Below are 22,706 nucleotides of genomic sequence, written 5' to 3' on the forward strand. Positions count from 1 at the left end.
TGTACCGAGAAAATTAGGGTTAAGTCAGGCATAAGGCAGGGCTGTGTACTGGCCCCCCTGTTATTTTCCCTCTTTATCAATTCCATCGAATCTGAACTCAAAAAGGTCCAGGCGGATTCCCCTCAAGTCGGTGGACTTCCCGTACCAGTTCTGCTTTATGCCGACGATACGGTGCTCCTTTCGCGTACTCCAAATGGGCTACAGAAACTTATGAACACTTTTTATGATTTTATTAATGCGAGGAAATTGAAAATAAATAACACCAAGACTTTTATTATGGCCTGTGGTAAACGGATGAAATCTGTTATGCCGTTCCATTTTAACAATCATACTATTGAGGTAGTGGATAGGTTCTGCTACCTCGGTGTTACCTTTAACAACAAGGGGACATGGTCCCAGGAGATCTCAAATGTTAATGGTAGAATGGCCAAAAGCTCATCTGGTATTTTTCGATTCGCTGCAAAGCTAGGAAGCCGCCGTATACCTGATATGGTAGACATTTACAGGCATAGATGTGCGTCTATTGCTCTGTACGGTTCCGGTATATGGGGCTATAGTCAGCATAGGACACTGCAAAATACCGAGAATGGGTTCCTTAGAAGATTGCTTTGCCTACCTCCCACGGCACCTACTGTACTGTGCCATAGCGAAGTCTGTTTAAACTATCTGACCGATCTTATGGGATTAAGACCCCTCATGGTATGGAGGTCAATATGGGCTAAAGAAGAGACTACTTTTTCTAGGAAGATTATTACTGATTGTTTGAAGTTGGACAAAGTCCTTAAGATTCCCTGGCTAAGCTATGTCTCTTATACTTATGACAAGGTATTTAATTTTGACATCATTAAGGATCCCTATTGTGCCGTTACTGTATTGAAAAAGGAACTTAAAGATGTTTTCATCCAAACTAAGTCTGATATGCGCAGGGTAAAGTGTGCTACTATGTCTACCTATGTATTTTATCACACCACTAAATTTGAAGGAAAGGGCATGCCTATGTACTTAAAATTCATAACCAAGCAGTCCCATCAGTTTGTTCTGACACGTCTCAGACTTGGTATAGTACATAATTTAGTTGCCTTCCCTGAGATGAAAGTTCCTAGCCATTCCCCCTGTCCTTGCGATGGTCAGACTAGGCAAAGTACTCGGCACTTTATGCTTATTTGTCCACTCTATATGCATCTTCGCCGTCTCTATCTCAGACCTATGTTTTTAAGATTATCAGTGTATACTATTACCCAAGCCATGGAATTATTATTTGCACTTGACTCTGCAGACACCTGTTTTTTTACTGCTACTTTTTTACTCAAAGCCATTTCTCATAGGAAAAGTCTGGTGTTTTAAATCTTCCTAAATTCTTCATTTCTGAGCTATTGTTTTATTATAATGTTTGTATTGTGTTTTATTGTACGCTTTTGTGATTGTTTTTAATAGTCGAATAAAGCTTGAAATTGATTGATTGATTGAGTATTTTGTAATCAGTTAAGTTGGCTAATTCGTTGATATGAACTTGGATCTTGTGGGTCCTTCCCCATTTTTAGAAAGCTAATTGATATACCCTTGTAAAAAATACTGTAGACGAGTTTTGTTAATGGCATCTTTATTATATCATAATTAGTGAGAAAGTGTTGTACTAATCTGATAGAAAACCATCTTCTCTAAGGGCTTTGTAATTTAGTAATTTATGCCAAGAATGCCCCATAAAGGTTTCCAAGAAATCTTATAATAAACCTGGTAGGTTTCTGATAATGTTCCTAAACAATCTGGCCTAATTGTGTGAGTTTGTAGCCTGATTGCAGGTTTAAGTATTTTTCTCTGAGCTACTCTCATTCTTAACATTGATAGTCTTTCAGTTCTTTTCCAGCACATGCATTTCCCTCATATATCTGATAGCAAATCATCTAGGAGCTAAAGACTTTACTTTCTCAGCAAAAACCGTTAAGATCTGCTTGGCCTTCTTAGTTTTTTGATAATCTATGTGGTTGTATGTGGTTACACCGATTCTGCTTTAGCTAATCTAGCTTTAAGTAATTGTAGCTGTTCCTTTCTGCTTCTCACTCAGGTATGAGATGTTTTCTCCACTTATGGTGGCCTTAAAGGTATCAGAGACATTTTCAGTAGTTGTTAAACCTTCATTTTCTTTATAATCTGTCTTTGCATTTTGACTGGAAATTCTTGATTGGTCAAGAGCTATTTATCAAATCTCCATCTACATGTTATTGTGCTAGCAGCATACATTTTAAAGAATAACCTTATCAATGTATGATCTAAAACATTTAGGGATATGATTGGCATCTGCCTTCTACATAGATTTAGAGACTAATAGTAATCTAATCTTTATGCCTCCGGAAAAAAGCTTGAAAAAATTGGAGTATTTTCTATTCTCTGTAGTAAGTATTTTGCACTCTCCAAGGATTAATTATTCACTTATTCCTATTCATTTTTTAAATACTACTGTCACCCTGACCATTTTTGGTTCTGGCTTATAAAATTTGAGCAATGTAATGTGATTGACCGTGGAGAGCTAAGGTCGTCCCTCTATCAGTCAATGCAGAAATTATACTGTAACTACTAATAAAGAATGGAGAGACTGGGTATCATTTTCTATTGGGTATCATGGTTATCATTCCCTCACCTTGACTTTCCTCTCCCCCCTTTCCTTTCACAACCACTCTCTACTCCATTCACTATCTCCAAACCCCACCGCCTTGCCAGGCCTACGGTGCCTGTGCCCTTGGAGAACCCATCTTCCCAAACAAGGCTCCTCTGGGTAGAATCACTATGGGGTTTTAGCACCAATACCTACCCATCTGGTACTCAGCCCCCTTGATTACCCAATTTGAACTCCTACTTCAAAATAAATGTCTTAAAGTCATTCTCTTATCAAGTCAAGTCAAAGAAGTCTTTATTCGATATTTCATCATAAAAGACATACTACACAAATCAGTCATAAAAACAATTCAATCAATAAGATGACCAGTTAAAGTGGGTACATTACCCTATAATACAAATGCGTGAATGTCATTAAAAAGTATGCAATAATTTAAAACAATAATTTACTATACATTAAGAGCAAGCTAAAAATAGCATTAAATCACAATATACAAGACTTCATATACAGTAAAAAGACCTGTGTAAAAAAACATCTATAATACAACATATTAATCCTAGGTACATCAGGCCTGTGCCCATCCTAGCATATTATTATTATAGGGCAGTTAAAAATGAATTAATCAGCCTTAAGCGTAGGATCAAGGCCCATCCGATAAATTTTGCAACCCCAATAACCACCAATAAGGAGGTATCGGTTTTTAAAATTCTGCTAGCTGTCTTCGCTGAACGTGTACGCAGTGACCTACAGACTGGGCTTAGCCACTTATGTCTAGTGGCATGGTACAGAGGACAGACGAAGAAGAAGTGGTCAGCTGTTTCTTCCAACTCTGTACACAGTGGGCAGTATCCATTACCACTGTTGGCCCATGACTTTGTTAGACCCCTGAGAGGTAGTGTCCCTACTCTAAGCTGATGGAATAGCGTACGATCTAGGGGCCTAGTAATAACGTTCAAATAATCTTCAAGGTGGCAGACGTCCTTCACCAACACAAAGGATGCCGTCAGTGAGCCGTCTATCAGTGAAGCATGTCTTTTGGAGAGGGCCCATCCCCAGTACAGATTTCTAAACTGCTTTTTCGGGGGAAAAGTAGCTGTGTCCGGGTTAAGCCAGAGTTCTCCCAACCCTATATCAAGCAATGTGATTCTTAGGTCTCTTAACCAGCCTATCCTGTGGGAGTCCTGTAGATCCCTAACTTCTAACAGTGCTTTCGCGTATAGAGAAAGTTCAGGCCTGGTCCACAGACGCCGCCAGAATGCTAATGGTCTATATCGCGCAACATCCTCGACTGGTTGGCACCCTAAATCATATAACAGGGGAATACGGGGTGTAGATTTGGGAGGCCTATTACTGCCCTAAGAAATTTGTTTTGGGCCACTTTAAGGGGGTCCAGGTTACTATACCCCCAAAGCTCAGCACCATACAGCACCGCTGGCAATATTTTTGAGCCATAAATCTTCATAAGCGGGGTTCCAGCTAAGATTGTCACTAAATGTGACACCAAGATATGTAAAAACCGTAGTCTGTTCAAGGGTAGCCCCGCCCATTGTTACCCTAGCTGTAATTGGACTTTTCCCCCGTTGAACCATAAACTTGGTCTTAGCCACGTTAACCTCTAGCTCATGTTCGCGGCAAAACAGTTCAAACCTAGACAGGGCTAGCTGTAGTCCCTGTCTCGTTTTAGATATTAAAAGTGTGTCGTCAGCGAACATGAGCAGAGGGGTTTTCATACCAGCCAGTGATGGAGCATCTGTAGGGTGGTTTGTAAAATAGTTTAGGACCCCGTTAATGAATAAAGAAAATAAAGAAGGGGCCAAAACACACCCTTGTCTAACACCCTTGGCGACATCAAATCTATCTGTGACTTCACCAGGCTTACCCCAGCGAACCTGTGCGTATGTGTGGGCATGTAGGTTTACCAGAAGCCTCACCAATTCTATGTCATGCCCAATTTTATTAAACATTCCCATAGTTTTGCCCTTGGTACAAGGTCAAATGCAGACCTTAGATCCACAAAGGCCGCATATAGTTTGCCACCCCCAATGAAGACGACCTTCCAGTAGAGTAACACAAACCTGAATGCCTGGTCAAGGGTGCCTACATGGGTTCGAAAACCCGCTTGTAAGGGTGTTAGTATATCAGACTCAAGCAACCAGGACTGGATGCGTCCCAGAACTATGCGGGCCGTGATTTTTTGTACTGCGTCTATTAAGCTGATCGGCCGATAATTGAACGGGACTGAACGATCACCCTTCTTATATATCGGTAATATCTCAGCCCCAAACCATGAATCGGGGACCTGCGCGCCATTAGCTAAAGCGTTGGCCAAGATAGTAATATAAGGAACCCAGAGGTCCTGTTCTTGCCAAAAAAGGTCCGCCGGAATGCAGTCAGGGCCTGGCGCTTTACCACTCGGGATAGATTTCATAACTGTTTTTACCTCCGAGTGTGTAAATATTAGGGGTTCATCAGGGTTGGGCGGGGGAAGAACCACCACAGCCCTATTGTCTGTCCAAAACTGATTTTCAAAGAAACTGACCCACTGATGTTGGTCCACATGGGCAGACCTTGGCCGCTCATCCGGGCATTTGCCCCATTTAAGATAATGCCAAAACTGCAACAGATTCCTACCGTCACAAGCCTCTGTGAGGGCCCTCCAGCGTTCCTCATCCCAATTTTTTTAGCATTTATCTGAGCTAATTTATATGTGGCTCTACAGGTCCGTGGGCCTGCCTACACTTGTGATCATACCAGGTAGCATTCTGGGTTCCCTTCCTACCCTAGTTAGAGATACTCTTAATAAATAACTTTTTCAACCCCTGGAATAACTCACTATGGGCACTAGGAATTCTAGCAATAACCGAGTCCTGGGTGTCACAGCTCCCCAGGGATTCCATAGTTTGAGTGATTAGAGATCTTATCTCAGCCCTGGCTGCTTCATCTGTGGCTATCTTAGGCCACCAAACCCTTCTCAAGTCATTTTTTAAAATAACCTGCGCTTGGATGATGTTAGAGTCATCGGGGGAGGCTCAAAAAGCTATAGTCTAATAGGGTCAACACTAATGGGTTATGATCGCTTTCTGGTCTGGACATAACTTCCATATCATCAACAGCAGACCATAGCTTCACATCGATCAAAATATAATCAATTCGGCTACTATGCCTGCCATTGTTGAATGTGTTTTTGCCCATCCTATCTGATTTTACCATTCCATTAGCTGCCCTCAATCCAAGGTTGAGCCACAGCCCTTTGATATACATAGCGGACTGTGTCCACTTCCTTATCGGTACCAGTTCTAGCTGAGGAATTCCCCACATCATATCCTCAGCCTCGGTAAGCTTTCCGTCCTCTCTATCCATCGGCTCAAAACAGGTATTAAAATCTCCCACCACCACCCTATTCCCTTCACACAGTATGATAGTAAGGAAGTCCTCCAAGAGTGTAATAGTTGGAGAGACTTTCCCGCCCTGAACACCCCTTATATAAATGTTCACAAGTAGAATGTTAAGACCCTTGGGCGAACGGATCCTAATACCTAATAATCAATATATATGGGCTATCAATTGAGATTTCTTCCACTTTAACTCCTTCGTGCTGGCGAACCCAGGTAGTCAGACCGCCAACTGGTCTCCCTCTGTGGCCTTTAACAGCCGGTTTAAAGAAGTTTAGGAAGCCAGTACGAAATAGAGGAGTAACCGCCCATGTTGCTTGGAAGGACCAAACATCCCCTTGTTCTATAAAATCCACCCAGTCAGGTACACATAATCTAGATTCCAACCCGTCTATGTTCCAGCCATAGATCATGGTATGATGGGTGTCTGGCAGGTGTTCATTTTCAGTCGTGATAGAAATGTTTGATTTCACTATTGTAGTGGGGCTTAAGTTTAATGTGGTGGGGTGCAATACTGGGTCATCATTAGGCCCTAAGTGTGGTAGAAATGGTGAAACCATAAAACTTTTCTCAGCTAGCAGAATAACATTGTCTACCCCTAGCAGAGATGGATCATTACCAACCTTCTGTCAGTCATTTTCTTCGAGGGTTGACAATGGTGCATATCTGTTATGAGTCAGCAGGGATTGTATCGGAGCAGGACCAACATAACCCATAAGAGGGGCATTTACTAATCCGGTTCTTACAAGCGGCATGAGGCAAATTTTGTGGTAAAAGTCAGATAATTCCCATGTTACTATGCAACCATCTCCTATTTGTGGTTGCCAGCTTCTTAGGAAAGGGATCACACGGTTACTCTTAAAGTTTACTATGACCAAGTCTCCTGGTATATCCTTGGTCATATGACCTAGCCACCCGACCCTTCTAACATTTAAAATTCTCCCGTCAATGTTAGGCGGGAGCGGTCTATTTCTGCTTAACCAAAATGCAACTTTGTTTTTTAATTCTTGAAACCCCTCTATTTTCCTGTTTGGGAGCTCTAGAACCCCGGAGAGGACACATACAAAAGGTGCAGCCTCTGGCGGAAGACCAATATGGGTGTTGTTTCTGTTACTTCTACCATAATCAGCACTTACCCCATCTAACTGCCTCACTTTTGAGGCTGCATTCTTTGGTGTAGTAGGACCTATATTTGCTTTTGAGTCCTGCTTGTTAGGCGGTGTGGAGTTATGAGTTACAGTTTGACTTATATTTGTTATTGTAGCCCCATTTGTTTTAGCCACTATCAGTGCTTCCTGATTCTTAGTATGGTTGTTATAAGCCAGATTCTTAATTTCTACATTATTGGACTTGGTTACTACCTTAATATTCTCCACCATTTCTCCTAGTCTCTTAAGTCTTTCTACCAACGGCATAATTAGGGATCTTACTAGAACTTCAATTTGCGCCAGAAGGTCTGGTGGGGGAGATAAGGGGCGCACTTCTGGTCCCTGATTAGTCTTCAAGGGTTTTGGGGAATTATTAATTAACTTAGGGGGGCTTAAATACAGTTCAGCTTGTTTAGCCAACCTCCCCCTATGCTTGGCACCCTTACGCTTCCTTTTAGTGGTGGGGACCTGTTCAGATACAGTGAGTTTAGTATTATTTCTGTTAGGTGTGATAGATGAAATTCCAAGAATGCTTCCCTCTGATAGAATTTGGACATCTGGTGCAGCACTTGTGTTCCCCTTATTCAATTCAGGGCTGCCTACCATGTTTGGACTTTTATCTAGTTCCACCATACTCCCAGAAGCATTAACAGAGTTAGTGTACTCATTAGCACCCCCTGGTATAGTAGACGTTTGTAAAATGTCAGATAGCCCTAAAGAAGATCTTTTGTTAGGCAGAGATTCAAGAGATAGCCGCTGTTCGGCCCTCACAATTTCCCGTTCAATAGCAGATGATGCCCGAGTTAAATAGTGATCAATAGTCCCCTTAAGAGACGCAGCTTGGGAGATAACATTTTTGGGGACGCCTTTAGTGGTCATTATGATGAAGGTATTGGTAACCAGTTCAAGATGGTATAGACACAGAAGCAAAAGGAAGACCCTGCTACTTAAAAAATAGTAATGGCAAGAATCTTAAGACACAATAAACAGAACACCACGTTGAGCTTACTTGAGGATGTAAAAAATAGTGTCCGGGACCTTACACAGAGACAAAGGGGGGTGGCCCAGCCCAGCCTCTTCTGGCCTCTGAGGGCCACAGAGGGCCCGCCCTTTATCCGGGCTTAGCCCGGCGCACTCCCGCGCGCTCCCGCGCAGCGTGGGCAAGTCTACTAAATAAGCCACATGATGACCGGTGGGCGGGGCCGAGCAATAGGCGCAGACCAGGTGTGATAGGTCTCGCAGGGACTCCTGGATGACTGAGTCTCTGCGGCGTTCAGGCAGCCTACTCCTTCTCCCCACGGCCAACAGCACCACCACACAGTCAGCAACAAAGCACCTCCCAAGGTATGATGACGCGAAGCGGGTGTGGCGAGATGCAGTGTCTGACAGCAAGCACGGGTAAGTTCAGGCGGCGTTCTCCACAGATGCGGGCTCCCCTGGGTGCAGGTTAAGAACAACAGCAAATCCCCTCTCTTATCATGATTCTTGCTTTCTTAAATTCTATTATTTCATTTACTTTGTAACTCCTGGAGATTGCTTTGAGCAATGTGTACATTGCTCAAAACACGTAATGTACCATCCGTCTGCAGCTTTAGCCTTGCCAGTTGTGCTAGCATTTCTTGAGTGCTGTCTGAACCGAAAAGTGGGATCATCTGCTTTAAATTCCAGTGGCGTTTTGAGGATTCAAAAGACATATCTGTGAAGACTCCTCAATCATATTGATTTGCAATCCTGATTGCTTTCTGTTTACTTGCTTTGGCTAGAATTCGATCTTTTATCCGTAAAACACCAAACATCACAAGAATTGTCCTTTGATGGGAGCCATTTTCACCTGATGTAAATGGTAATCTATGGGCCTGATTCACAGAACTAACTTAAGACAACATCCTAAACTTACTACCATTTTGGTATTCACAGAAGGCACTTATTCATTGTGGTATTCACAGAAGGCACTTACTCATTGATGAGTAAGTGCCTTCTGTGAATATCAAAATGAGTAACTTACTAATTTTGAGTAACTTACTCCTTTTGGTCATCACAGAAGGCACTTACTCGTTGATGAGTAAGTGCCTTCTGAGATATATCAAAATTAGTAAGTGCCTTCCGTGAATACCAAAATGGTAGTAAGTTTAGGATTGTGTCTTAAGTTAGTTCTGTGAATCGGCCCCATGGGTTGGACAATAGAGACATTTTCCTTGGTACCAGGAACATTGTAAGAGCTGATCATGTCTTCCACTTCTTGAGTTGGTGATGATCCTTGTTCTGTCTGCTCTGGATTTCCCACAAAGCTTAAGTTTGATCTTCCTGTTCTATTTTTGTAATCTTCCAGTCTCCATTTGTTAGGCCTTTTTAATCTCCCCCTTCTTCATTCTCTTTGCAACTTGATATCACAGTGGGAAGCAGGTACACATGAAAGAGGCCAAGTTATACAAATAAACAGTGTTGATACTAGACAAAATAAACAAACTTGTTTTAGTGCAGTAGTTTTCCTGTTCCTTCAATGAATTCCTCCCCCAGCTCATTTCCTTCAGCCCTAACTTCCTGGTGAGGCCAGGCATCCACTGTGGAATTACGGCAGGGGTCATAGCCAGGAATACCAGGAGAATCCACAGATTGAATTCTGCACACCAACCACAAATCTGATCATTTTTCCTAGTAAGCGTAAGGAGAGACTAATGTGTTCTATATTATCCTATAGTCACGGTCTCCACAGTCCTGGAAACCACCAGTGATACCTTGTTCTGCCAGTTCCCATGGTGTCTTTTTGCAGCATCTATTCATCTAGAGTGCCAGAAACACAACATATTCACTCTGTTTCAAATGCCAACCATTTTGGGTCTGCCGCCACGGTGAGAGGTGGGTGAACCTAAAGGAAGGGTACATTGCTAGATGGTTACACTCATCAGAAGCACTGAGTCATGTGTTTTAATGCAGATGTAGAGCGGTATGTCTTCATACATGTGTATGATGATGTTGTGTTTTGCAGTTATCATTGATGTTCCATGTAGAGCATAAAAAGGAAGGACAGAACAGATCAGATGGATTTTGAACAGTTCTTCAGCAAAGAAGGAAATCAGCAAGGCACCAGCAGAAGCAATTCCGTCCATTATTAAGAAGCATGCAACTTATGTTATAATTTTTTCATGCATGTGTAACTTGCGTTCATATAAATTTGAAATTAACAGTAGGATTTCTTGATGCTAATTGAATAGGTTGATAACAGATCGTATGGAAAAACAGGATTTAGTCATTAGTGGAGAAACACCAGCTGTACGGACGTTTTGTGAAGCAAAAACTATCATATGTGAAGTAGTGGTTCTTGATAATGCTGCTCCAAAGATACAGTTCTAAAAACATGCACAGACAAAGTTAAAAGGTTTTGGTTTTTGAAGACGAATCAGAACTTATTGATTTGCAATAACACCCTCCCAATATGACCATAGACATGCAATGTGATTGCATCACAATGCATGCACACCATGCATTTAATTGAGTCACAATGCATGAACACTTATGTACCCATTTGGTGACATGTTGGAATGATAACCTTTCCAAGATGGCTATCATGTGTAAGCCAGGGAAGTGTATGTATTAAAATACATGCTTCATGATGCACAGTGGCCATTTTATTTATTTAAATTTTCCAACGTGACTGACGGTCATGTTGGATCAATACACTGAAAATAAAAAAATTCAATGTTGGGGCACAGAAGAGTGATGCAAGTGGCCCATGATTAATTTACAGTTGCCGGGTGCTTGAAAAAAAATACAAAGAAAAAAGTTGGGTGCAAGAGTTCTGGAACAGGATGGGCATGGGAGATGGTGGGAATGGGACAGCAACTACAGCGGGCACTTCAGGCAGGGACCCTCCTGTTTGAATAAAGAAAACATAATATAAAAATAATGAATGGCAATGTGTCTGTGGTCTACTTTTGAAGTGATCATATCTGTGAAATGCTGTGAGAAGATACAAACTCTGATGGGCAACTTTCCAGTGGCTAAAGCCAACTGAACTATAGCAGCTGAAAGGGACTGTCTAACATACTGTTTGTATGTGTATGTTCTGTGCTGGATTGTCTACATTGGCATGAGAGCTCTTATGAGTCTGTGGGTAAGAACGCAAAAGAACATCCACCTGTCTGTTGCTTGTGGAAGCAAAGTGCCTTAATTTGAACATAGGCACAAATCAGAGCAAATGATCTGAAATGTATAAGTGAAGTATGTCACTGAGGAAGGGTGGACTGTTTCATAAACGGATTAGCATACAATAAGAAGGGTTTTGAATTGATGTTGACTGTAATAGAAACTCAGTCCCGTAGATTGTTAGAGACATGACTATATCCACTAGCATCAGTCAAGTATCTTACTGCCTCATTCTGAAAAATATAGGGGCAGTATAAAAGGTTGTGGTATGCCAGTGTTTAAAGTATTCTTGAAATGAAGCTCAAGCCAACAATGGCTTTCACAACAGAAAACGGACCCCTGAGAGTTAAAGAAAATGCTGTTGAGAAATGTACGCTGTTAAAAGTCAGAAATAGAAGTAGTAGCAATTTGGGGTGCAAGAGAACGCTCAGTCAGCTTAAATAGGAAATTATGCCTGTCATCACTTATGTTGTGAGTACAGTGTAAGGCTCCATTACTTACACCCACTGCCTTACTTAATCTGTGTTGAGCAGAAGGAAATGTCTGCTGTGCAATCACAGACCTCGATCCTGCATTGTTGGAAATTCTGCGCTGACACTCCAAGAGTAGCATCACCTTATTGAATATTTTGTTATCATCAGTTATATATCTAAACATTACATCCAAGGAATTGCATGAGTCAATCCAGTGGGTCAATGTAAATGTAACACAACCCAGTATAAAGCAAAACTGAATACTGTGAGAGAAATCTTAGAAGGCATTGGTGAGTACTCAGGATATTATAATGAACTGGTGACTGCATATGCAAATGAGACTAAGCAGATCAACTAATCTTAGCTAGTTGTAATGTGCACAACATTGTTGGACAGCTCAGTAAAATTGTGACTCTGTTGAAGAAATGTGTATGTGCTCTTAGTTAAAAGGTTTCAATCACTTTTATGAATGCAGAGCAGAAGATTTGTGTGCCCACCCTCATCTTTTTGAGCAAACCATCAAACAGTGAAAGTAAATGCTTTCTACCATGTGCTATAAGGAATAAAATATCCCGAAAAATGTATTCTTTTGAGAGGGCCTGTGCCCTCTTAAACATTCCTGCTCAACCAGATGGTCTGTTTAGCTCCTTGAGAGGTAAGAGGGAGGAAACAATCACAATTGAATTTCAAAACAGTGTAACTAATACAGGCACACAATAATCCACTTGACAACTGAAACTAAGATTAGTAAGGTTTAATTATAAATTAGAAACAGATTGATGTAAATCAGCCTCAGCATGATCATATACAAATACAGAGCAAACAGTATGAGTCCAAATCTCCTAAAGAGATTTACTGTATATATAACAAAAAGCATACAACCAGTTTGATAATGATGATACAAGTAGTCAGGAACAAGAATTGGGCATTACATTGCATCAAGTAATTCTCAAAGGTAGATATGAGCAGGCTTACTCTCCCAACACTGCCTTAAAGAGACAACCCTAGATGTAATAATGATGAAATGTTGATTTTAATATGTTTATGTATGTCTTTTATGACTAAAAGTCGAAATAAAGACTCATTTGAATTGAATTGACAACCCTAGACTAAGAAGAATTGAATAGGATTGGAAAAGAGAAAGGTGTCAGCTGTAAAAGTGTTCAGTAGAAGAAACTCCATCTAAGGGTCAAGTATCATGAAGCCACTCAAAGCAGAAGCAGTACCTCATGAAGTCCTAAGATGTCTCTCTGACCCTCACTACATTACATCATAATACATTAGTTGACCTCAAGGTAAGTCACATGTTCATATCCAGTAACTTTCCACAATTCCAGCACAAATTGGTTACTGGCACAACCTTTCCCACATCGATAAGTTGCTAATTGATTTGTTCTAGGCAATTTTTCTTCTCTTCTATGAGAACTTGCTTCCTTGCCCATTACCATGTTTCTCTTTGCCAAGATGCATCTTTTCATACCTTGCTATCTAACTAAAACAATAACCCTTCTTTTCCAGCTCATAAGGCAATGTCGTACCTGCAGATGAAACAAAAAACACATTCTACATTGAAGGTTAAATATGAATAAGGCTCCCTGTGTTCCGTTTTTACAGATTTTTACAGATAAATACAGACAGAAATCACTAATTTTCTAGTTTGTATTTATGTTGATGAAAATGGAAATTGGGTGCTTTTTGAGTGATTCTAAGTACACTTTGTCATGACTGTCAGGCCAATAACTGTGTAGATTGATGGGTAAGGGTGTTGAAAATGAAATATATTTTAGTAAAGAAGCTTTTACAGAAAGAAATATGCAGAAGGCTGATACTAAAATGTGCATATTGTCATATAAGTGCATTGATTTATCTTCTGCAGGTGTTCATACCACTAAAACCTGGCGGTCATTCAAACATGACTGAATAGGTATTGGGTAAATTAATGTGGAAATATACCAGTTTCAGATTTTTCTTTTCACAATACCCATATAAATATGGCTAAATACAGATAAAATTGGCAAAAAATAAATATGAAGAAATACAGACAAAAAAATACATTCCATAAAACCAGGAGCCTTAAATATGAATTACATTTTAGACTTTAAACGTGAGCTTGTACTGAAATAGTCCTCGAAGCCCAAACATTATGTCAACTTAATAGTGAATAGGGTTACAAATATGTGCACATTTCTACTGCACCGAAAAATCTAATTAAAGTTTACCATTAGAGTGTGATGAATCTGCCCCAGTACAGTGCAATTAAAAGCAAATTCCCACTACAGAAGAACATATTTTCCAGTTGTAAAACCAAACGGATTCTAAATTCTGTGGGATTTAAGCACAAGTTCACCACCTGCAATGAGCAGGTAGTTATTGGTCTGGGGAGACCTCTGGGTGGGATGAAATGAATGAGAAAAGGTGAGGTGTTTTGGCCTAAAAAATGCTTGGAATGAGGCTTGGCTGCAATTGCAGCAAAATCCCTTTGCAATTTTTCTGGCTGGATTTACCAGCAGTAAAATTCAGGTCTGGTTCCCCCATAACCAGAAAAAACAGGCAGAGCAGCGGAATTTTGGCACCATCCTCACATGTCACAAATACGCACTGTATACGTGCACTTAGCAAATGTACATTGTGTGTCGTAACAATATTAATGGGACTTGACATCACTATTGCAGTGTATTCACTCTAAGATTAGAGACTCATAATTACACATTGTATGCTTTAACTGTATTAAATAACATTTATTGTTTAGGAGATGGAGTAAAACCATCCTCACACTATTAAAATGTACTTACTTTAGAAACTAAAAGAACGTATGCAATGTGTGCACTGATGTTTCATATTTGCATTTATAATGTAGTTCTTAGTCACATTTATATCATGCACTTAAGATTTCATCTGCATGCAATGTATACCATGAATCTAATGTACTGACATTTTACATTAATTTGTGGATTGAATGTGCACACGTATATTAAAAGTGCACCATTGATTTAATATGTTAAACATGTCATAACTAGGCCCATAGATTCTGAAGCATGAAATGCTATTTCCCATTTTCTGCTTGTATGTCTTTTCCTTGCAGATAGATTTTCATGGTTTGTTGAGTTGAGAAAAGATGTAACACTGAATACAATTATTTGTATGGTTAATCAAAACCATTACAATAAAAACGAAGTAGAAAATGAACATTCCATTTAAAAAAAAAAAATTGAACGATTTAAAATCCTAAACATTGTGAATAAAATCCGAAGTCCTAAATTCAATGATCATTAAGTCCAAGAAAGCTTTTTGAACTCGGCCAGCAGTTGTGCATGCTCTCATTGAGCTAAGCCGTTAATTCCAGACGGTATAGAGGCTCAACGCAGGTACTTGCCCGGTTGCTTAGCTGGGAGGGACCATCAGCTTCATGCGAGTCTGTGGTACAAATTTACCAAACATAGCCATATGTTTCACTGTGTCCAATGTGTACAGTTGATGAACAGCCTCCTTTACAGTTCTAGTCCACCGTTGTAGCAAGATGGGCCTGAGGTAAAGACTGCGATCTAGGCACAAGGCCGGACAGCAAAGTAGGATGTGGGCGAAGGTCTCATGTTTGTATTTGCAGAGCCGACACTCCATGATCACCATTTTTGTGGACCCTGAGAGGTATAATTCTTTAAGGGGGAGAAGATGTAATCTAAACGCTACTATCCTGTGTAAGGCTTGTCTCTCCACCGCCTGCGTGAAATGAAGTTTGGGGTTGTATTCTCTGTGTGGGAGGCTTTGGGACTCGTGAAAGCCTCTTGTTTCCAATGATTCCAAGTCTGAAGAGCGAGAGCAATGGCGGACTTGTTTTTTTATTGTACTTTTGATAGCAGTATACTTGATTATATTGGGGTCCCAGTTTTCTATTGCAAGTTTCAAAACATCTTTGGTGGCGGAAAGGCTGTCTGACCAGGGATTGCCGGGTTCCAGAAGATACTTTTTATAATAGACTTCATTGTATTCTCTGGTGCCGCCATGGTGAGATAGAAGTATTTGCTCAGAGAGGCCATCTCTTCCAGCTTTTGTTGGTTCAGGTTAAATTCTAACCGCACTAGATTATTCCTGGTGCATGCAGGTAGGTGAAATAACTTTTTGTAAGGCTAAGCAGTGGATTTTTTCTAGGTCTCTCGCTAGTTTCCCTGGAAATGCCTGTTGTGCGTAATTAAGTGATGGTATTAGTTTCGCCCTCAAGACTCTTTGGATAGCTGTTGTTGTGGGGCTGTGTAGAGTAGAATATAGCTTGCAGAGGGAGTAAATTATTCTTTTCCCTTTCGTATGCATTTTATCGAGATGGACTCCTGGGCGACCTGTTTCACTGTACCAAACTCCCAAGTAGTTGTAGTGTTGTGTGCAATCCAGAGTCAGCTGGCCTAGCCTCCATTTTACCAGTTTTTTCTTAGGGTATTGCCCAAAGATTATTGTTTTCGATTTGGATGGGTTGGCAACCAGTTTATTTTTGGCATTGTATGTTGCCAGGGCCGTAAGTGCTTTTTGTAAGCCTATTTTAGTATAGTCTAGGAGTACCAGGTCATCAGCGCATTGCATTAGTTGAATCTTAGTGTGCCCAATCCTAGGTGTTGCTAATGTGGCTCCAATCAGGACTTGACCCATGTCTGCGGTGTATAGATTAAAAAGCATCGGAGCTAAAACGCACCCTTGCTTTAGGCCGCGATCTGTGTCGATTTTCCCTGTAGCAGATACGCTCGAAAGTTTGATTCTTACCCAGGTTCTTGAGTATAATGAGCGAATGGCTTGTAGAAAAGATGGATTGATGTTCCAGCGTACCAACTTCTGCCAGAGGATGGAACGGTCTACGCCATCAACAGCTGCTGAGTAGTCAATAAAACAAGCAAAAAGCGGCAGGCTTTGTCGTGACACAGCTTTTTGAGCTAGATATGAGAGCACTATTATATTGTCCACTGTTGATGCTGCAGGTCTAAACCCTGTTTGAAAAAAGGGCAGGAGACCTTCATTACTGCCCAGTTTGAAAGTTCTAGAAGAAGGGTGCATGCATAGGCCTTGCCCTCAATGTCAAGCAGGGCAATCACGCGATAGTTTTATGGGTTAGATTTTGGCCCTTTCTTATGTATTGGGTGCAATAGCGACCGTCTCCAGGGATCTGGAACGTCCACCAAGAACCGGCATTCAGCATATAACTTGGTCAGGTTGTCCGTCCAGAAATCTGTGTCGGCAATGAAGAGGGAGCCAGACAGGCCGTTGAGTCCCGGTGCCCGATTGTGTCTGATCTATTTTAAGGTTGTAAGAACTACAGTTTTTCCTGGAGGTGCTTGGTCATCCAAATGTTTTGAGGTGTGGGCAGTGATGTCTAGTTCTCCACCCTCATTAAGGTCCTTATTCGGCAAAGTTATGCTTCCATCCTCTTTGTACAGTATTTTCACATGAGCGGCCCAGGTGCCCGCGTCAAGTGAGTTCTCTCTATGATTGAGTCCTTGGGTTAGGGTATTTAGATATCGCCAGAACTCTTGGGACTTACAGGGTCTCAGTAAGTCGAAGATCTTCAGCCATTTCACCTCTGTGCATTCGCGTTTCGCGGCCAAGACCTCCTTCGAATGGATTTTTGCAGCTTCTTTGAGTAGTCTTTTGGCCGATGCTGAGCCAGTTTTCTGGTAGGCCCTACGTTTGGTACTTAATTGTTTAGCACTCTCTTTAATTGCTGGGATGCGTCCAAAGGTGTGTGATGGATATGGAGGGGTTCTGCTTGTTGTGCCTCCTTGGAGCAGTGGAGCTAATTTGCGGGCAGGCCGATCCCATTAGTCTATGGCGCCCCAGTTGTTTTCGCTTTGTTGCCAGTCAGCCCATATTTTTTTCCATTTCACAAACTTGTTAATTGGCACTGGCCCCCATTTGATTGTTCTTGAAAGTATAAACAGTTCTTTTCCATTTGATACCCCAATGCATCGTAAAGTGTGGCGAGTGTCTGCTGTGAGATTTCACGTGAGCGTTAGGGCGGCATGATCGCTTTCGTTTCGTTGGTCTACTGTATAGTTTACCATGAGATTTTGTATCCGTCCGCTTAATAGGATGTAATCCATTGTCGTTTGATTGTTGTATGTGGGAGGGCAGAATGCCCCTGGTGTGTCCCTTAAAAACAGAGAGTGGGCTGTTAGCAGATTATAAGAGTACATCAGGGTGTTGAAGACATCTGTAGCCATAGAATGGTTGCTTTATGCTGTAGAGACCCCTATATTATGTGTGTTAAAGTCCCCAAGGATAATTGATTCCAGAGGAGCGAACTGTAGGAGAAGATTTTCTATCTGACTTATCAGCTGGGTCAGCTTGTCCTTGGCACCCGGCCCATGAGGTTTGTGATAAACGTTAATTAAGAGTATTGGGAGCGGACCGCTAGTTGTAGATAGGTCTTTCAGGGTGCCACCAGAAACATACCTAATGTTGTTTTTATTTCTGTAAATTGTATTTTCAGGGAGTGCTTGATGTATATAGAAATCCCTCCTGATGGTCTTCCAAATATGTTGTCCTTAATAGCTGGTTTACAGTATTCCGCGTAGCCTCTTATTGATATTGGTTTAGTTGCTCACGTTTCTCGGGTGCAAATTATATTGGCTCCTTCTAAAAAAGTCAATGTCGCTGGGTTTTGCACCAGCTTTGAAATCCCTGCGACGTTCCAGGTCATGATGATTACACTTTGAGTGCTGACTGTCAAGTTACTATGCTTGGCTGGGCCATCTTTTGGCAGATGCAGTGGGGTCTCCTTGCTTGCAGGGGGACAGGTGTTAGGAATTGGGATTTAAGGCCCTTGACACCCAAGACCAGTCTTCGCTGGTATTGCCCTTGATTGAGCAAGACCGAATGCCTTGACCCAGATTTGTTGTTACTTTATTTGAGCTGTCACTTGTTAAATTCATTTTTGTGCCGCTTATAGTCCCGTGAAGAATGGACACTACTGGTGGCAGTAAGTAAAGCGAATCATTCATGGGTGACTTTTTTTGAGCCTTCAGTTCCCGAGAAGCTGTTTGTTCCTTCGTGTTACTGTTTTTCAGGAGCATTGGGTATTTTAGCGCAGGCTGGGTCATGATTTTACAGCCCCAGTTTTCCAGTTGCCTATTGTTTCTTTTTAAGGCCTTAGCCATAGCTAAGTTAGTGAAAAGCAACTCTGTGGTCTCATTGCTCTTACCTGGTCCTGGAGTAAGGAAGGAGACACTCTCAATGTCTGTTGTTTTTATGGTTTCTAGACCTGGGATATTGGCACAAAGTTTTAGACGATTGCTGCGGTTAAGGACATCCCACTTTCCCTGTGAGACATATTCAGGATACAGCAGTATTTTTAGGTCATCGTGATTTGTGGAAGTCAGGTTTTATGGATAATTGCCTCCTGCGGTTCATGGCCCTTTGCGACGTTCAGGGTTTTCAGTGCCAGAGTATCGACATGAACCTCTGCCCGGTTTGAGTTGGCAACCATCTGCTGGGCTTTCATCTCGATCTGTGATGTAGTTGGCGTAGGTTCCATCTCTCTGCAGTCGGTAGACTTATTACCTTGAGATGCCATGTGGCCTGGTGATAGGATGATAATTTGCTTATTTATTTTTAGAGTTTCTCGATTCATACTGCTCGAATTTTTATCCTCCGGTTTAGTCAGCGAGAGAGTCTTTAAGTTGGGTTCCTGGATTCTTTGTAAGTTGTGCTTTCCATCCCAGGCTTGCTGTCCTTGTAAGCGATTGGAGCACCAGCTGACTTTTTGTTCCCTCATATCCACAGAATTGAACCGATTGTCCGTTTGGTCATCAGCAATATCGCCAGAGTTAGTTTCGAGGTTGGTTTTACCCGGTATTGCTGAACATGTAGTGTTTTCATCAGTCACGGCCCGTGGAGAGAGTTTCGATGGGGCGGGGTAGGGGCAGGGTGGGGGGTGCTAAAAACTGGAGTATGGATAATTGAAAGTAAATAAACAATTTAATTAATAAAATGAATTTCGTAGCGCACCCTGCCTCGCATTTTGCGATGCAGGGCGCGCTACGAAATTTGTTTTATTAATTAAATTGTTTACTTACCTTCAATTATCCATACACCAGTTTTTAGCATCCCCCACCCTGCCCCTCCCCCGCCCCTCCTCTCCGCCCCACCGAAACTCCCTCCACAGTCCGAGGCTGGTTTTCATTTAGGTTCTGAGTCGGTGGAAGAATATTGGGCCTGATTCACAGAACTATCTTAAGACAAAATCCTAAACTTACTACTTTTGGTATTCACAGAAGTTAGGATTTTGTCTTAAGTTTATCTTAAGACAGACTTAAGTTAGGATTTTGTCTTAAGTCTGTCTTAAGTCTGTCTTAAGACAAACTTAAGACAAAATCCTAACTTCTGTGAATACCAAAAGTAGTAAGTTTAGGATTTTATCTTCAGTTAGTTCTGTGAATCGGGCCCTCTGGTCTCATATTGATTAAAAGTGTGAACCCCGATCTCCTTGTTTTCCGGCAACAGCTGTACTAGCATTAAAAAGAGGTTGAGAAGGAGACCTTGACAAGGAACATAGAGAAAGGGAGAGTCTACTGAAAGTTTCCATTTATTAATCTTACATGGTAAGCAGGTAATTGGGGACAATATCGTTCCCAGGTTTGGCCTGGGATTTTTAATGAATGTTGCAGCTCACAATGTGAGAATGGAAGGGACAATGGATCCCGTGATGATGCGAACAGTAGATTGTTGTTTTGGGGACTTGCAGTAATAACTAATGTTCACAATGTCTGCGGATACGCCACTTTCCCTCTGAATTTCAGGAGGTGTAGACCTCTATGCTTATCCCTTTTCACTCTTGCTGAGTGTGGCTTAGGCTAATGCTCCTTTCCCTGTCCCAAGAAGAGTCTTGACCGCACTTCTGAAATGCTGGCACCTTCCTGCACTTTCCTGCATTTTCCTATTATTTGCATTTCCTTGATTGTTTATATCCTTTTAGGTTTTAAACCATTCTTTTTAGTTCTGACTTAAAATAAATGATTTTGGACTTCACCCATGTATAGAAGAGAGAACCAGAAACTCTTTTCAGAGCATCAAATTCAGTTAATAATCTTTTGTATTGCTATGACTGAACTTCCTGTTTGCCCTATTCTAGTATACCTGAACTTCTTTTAGGGGTTGGACTATCCAGTTGTTATTCTGTATCTGTACAGCATAGGAGTGAGATGTTTTAACCTTAATCTGACTGATTACTGGTTCTTACTGTGTAGCCAAATGGGTTGCACTGTCAATGAGATGGTTTGATTCCCTTTAACTCTCAGTTGGTGTAAAGGGCCTATTGGATAACAAATGGTAAGAGTGTTAGACCAGCGCTGGATCACAGGTGAAAAACCAACCCACCTAGAAACAGGCAAAGTGGAATTCCATGAGTTAATTCCCCTCAGCCCGGCTCATAACTATCCTATTTCTGGTACAAAGTATTGCTGCTGTTGTGTTGGGTTAGGGTTTGTATGAAACTTAAATTCTTCACATAAATGTTTATTTCAAGATTAAAGATTTATGAACAAAGCATTTGATGCTTAAGAAGCCTCCATTGTTCATAAAAAAAAATTGTTTTTTACACCCCATACACGATCTACTGCACTCATCGTTTATGCACCATATTGATCGACTCAATTTAGTCGGTAGATAGGTATTGTCTTTTTTCAACCGTATCACTTATTATACCTAGTTCTCATATTTTATTTATTTTTCAAATAAACATGCAGCATATTGAGTGGGGCAAACTTGTAGAATTTATAGAGCAGTGTGCATTAGACATAGCACTGACAATTGTAGAAAAGGTGTATGCTTAATCTATACATATTTAATCCTATGAAATGCACCCTGTGCATCATTAAGTATGGACTCACCTGGAGCACACCACTTCAGCCTTAGCGAAAGTAAAATAAAAAAGGCAAAATTGCTGTGCCAGATTTATTGCTACGCAACATTTATGTCAATTCTCTGATTAAGTAAGAGCTTGCAACAATCAAAAAACAATAAGAACACCCTGCCTGGGAAGTGATGTTCTTTTGTAAAAATTCGATAGAAATGCTTTCAGCAAGGACGGCTTTTATGCCTCCTACTTTCGATACTTGAATGACTTCTTATTTCCACAAAAGAAAACCTTACATTGCTGTCACGAAATCCAAATGTAGACAGAATGTATCGATTAGGGACTCATAATGTTATTGGAACTGAAAACCAAAGTGCTAATTAAGAGTGATTTTAATGTTCTGATGAATCCTCAGATAATACAAGTATTTTTCTTTAATGCTTTTTAATGCACTAGTCTGTACATCTAAGGCTATTTTATCTGCTTGTATCCCATCTTGCTATCAGTTTCGAAAAAGAACATTGTGCAGCTATTTTCAATGTCCACATAAATACATGAAATTCATTGAAGGTTTTTTCGAAACAATAGTCAGTATTTAAAAGATGATTCTAAAACATCTTAGCATGCGAGGCTTCAACCCTACTGCCACTCCAATCTAGACATCAGGGGTAATAAGACATGAACTAATGTATTCATTATTACTTAAACATGCATGAGTCATTCATTTTAATGTGGCAGCTGCTTAACAAACACTGCTGGCCATTTACCAACAATTTATTTTTAAAATGGTGATGGAGTTAAATGAGTTTAGTACCACTGACTGAGCACGAAGTGATTTCAAATAATTAACTGGATATTGCAAGATATTAGTCGATAGGATACTGATTCTCTAGATGCCACCTAACCACAAATATTAAGGTACTTGTTCTAGAAAGGATAAGAATAAAAAATAAAATAAAATCCACGCTCTTATAGACCCATGCCAAAGATTTGCATGGATTCACAAATTTCTTGAAAGTCACAATAATGACTGGCATACAACTTTTTTAGCTTTTTAGCTCCTCTCGCTTATGCTAACATCCCATAAACCTACAACCGGGGTCATCTACG

At 40.9% G+C, this 22,706-nt stretch overlaps 1 protein-coding gene across 2 annotated transcripts in view; it reads left to right on the top strand.

Annotated features, from left to right (window-relative positions):
* LRRC20 (leucine rich repeat containing 20) overlaps window positions 1–22,706 on the top strand; it is a 1,555,127-nt gene that overhangs the window by 1,089,554 nt on the left and 442,867 nt on the right. The window contains exon 5 of one of the 2 annotated variants that reach the window (XM_086922261.1): window positions 10,138–10,964. The exons of the other annotated variant lie outside the window; for it this stretch is intronic. Coding sequence (XP_086778387.1) covers window positions 10,138–10,166 — 29 coding nt within the window. The 3' untranslated portion in view covers window positions 10,167–10,964. Of the gene's footprint in view, window positions 1–10,137; window positions 10,965–22,706 lie in introns of those variants that run through there. 2 annotated transcript variants of the gene reach the window in all.

Source organism: Lissotriton vulgaris, chromosome 5 (genome assembly GCF_964263255.1).
Source record: "Lissotriton vulgaris chromosome 5, aLisVul1.2, whole genome shotgun sequence".
In the NCBI taxonomy this organism is placed as follows: Eukaryota; Metazoa; Chordata; class Amphibia; order Caudata; family Salamandridae; genus Lissotriton; species Lissotriton vulgaris.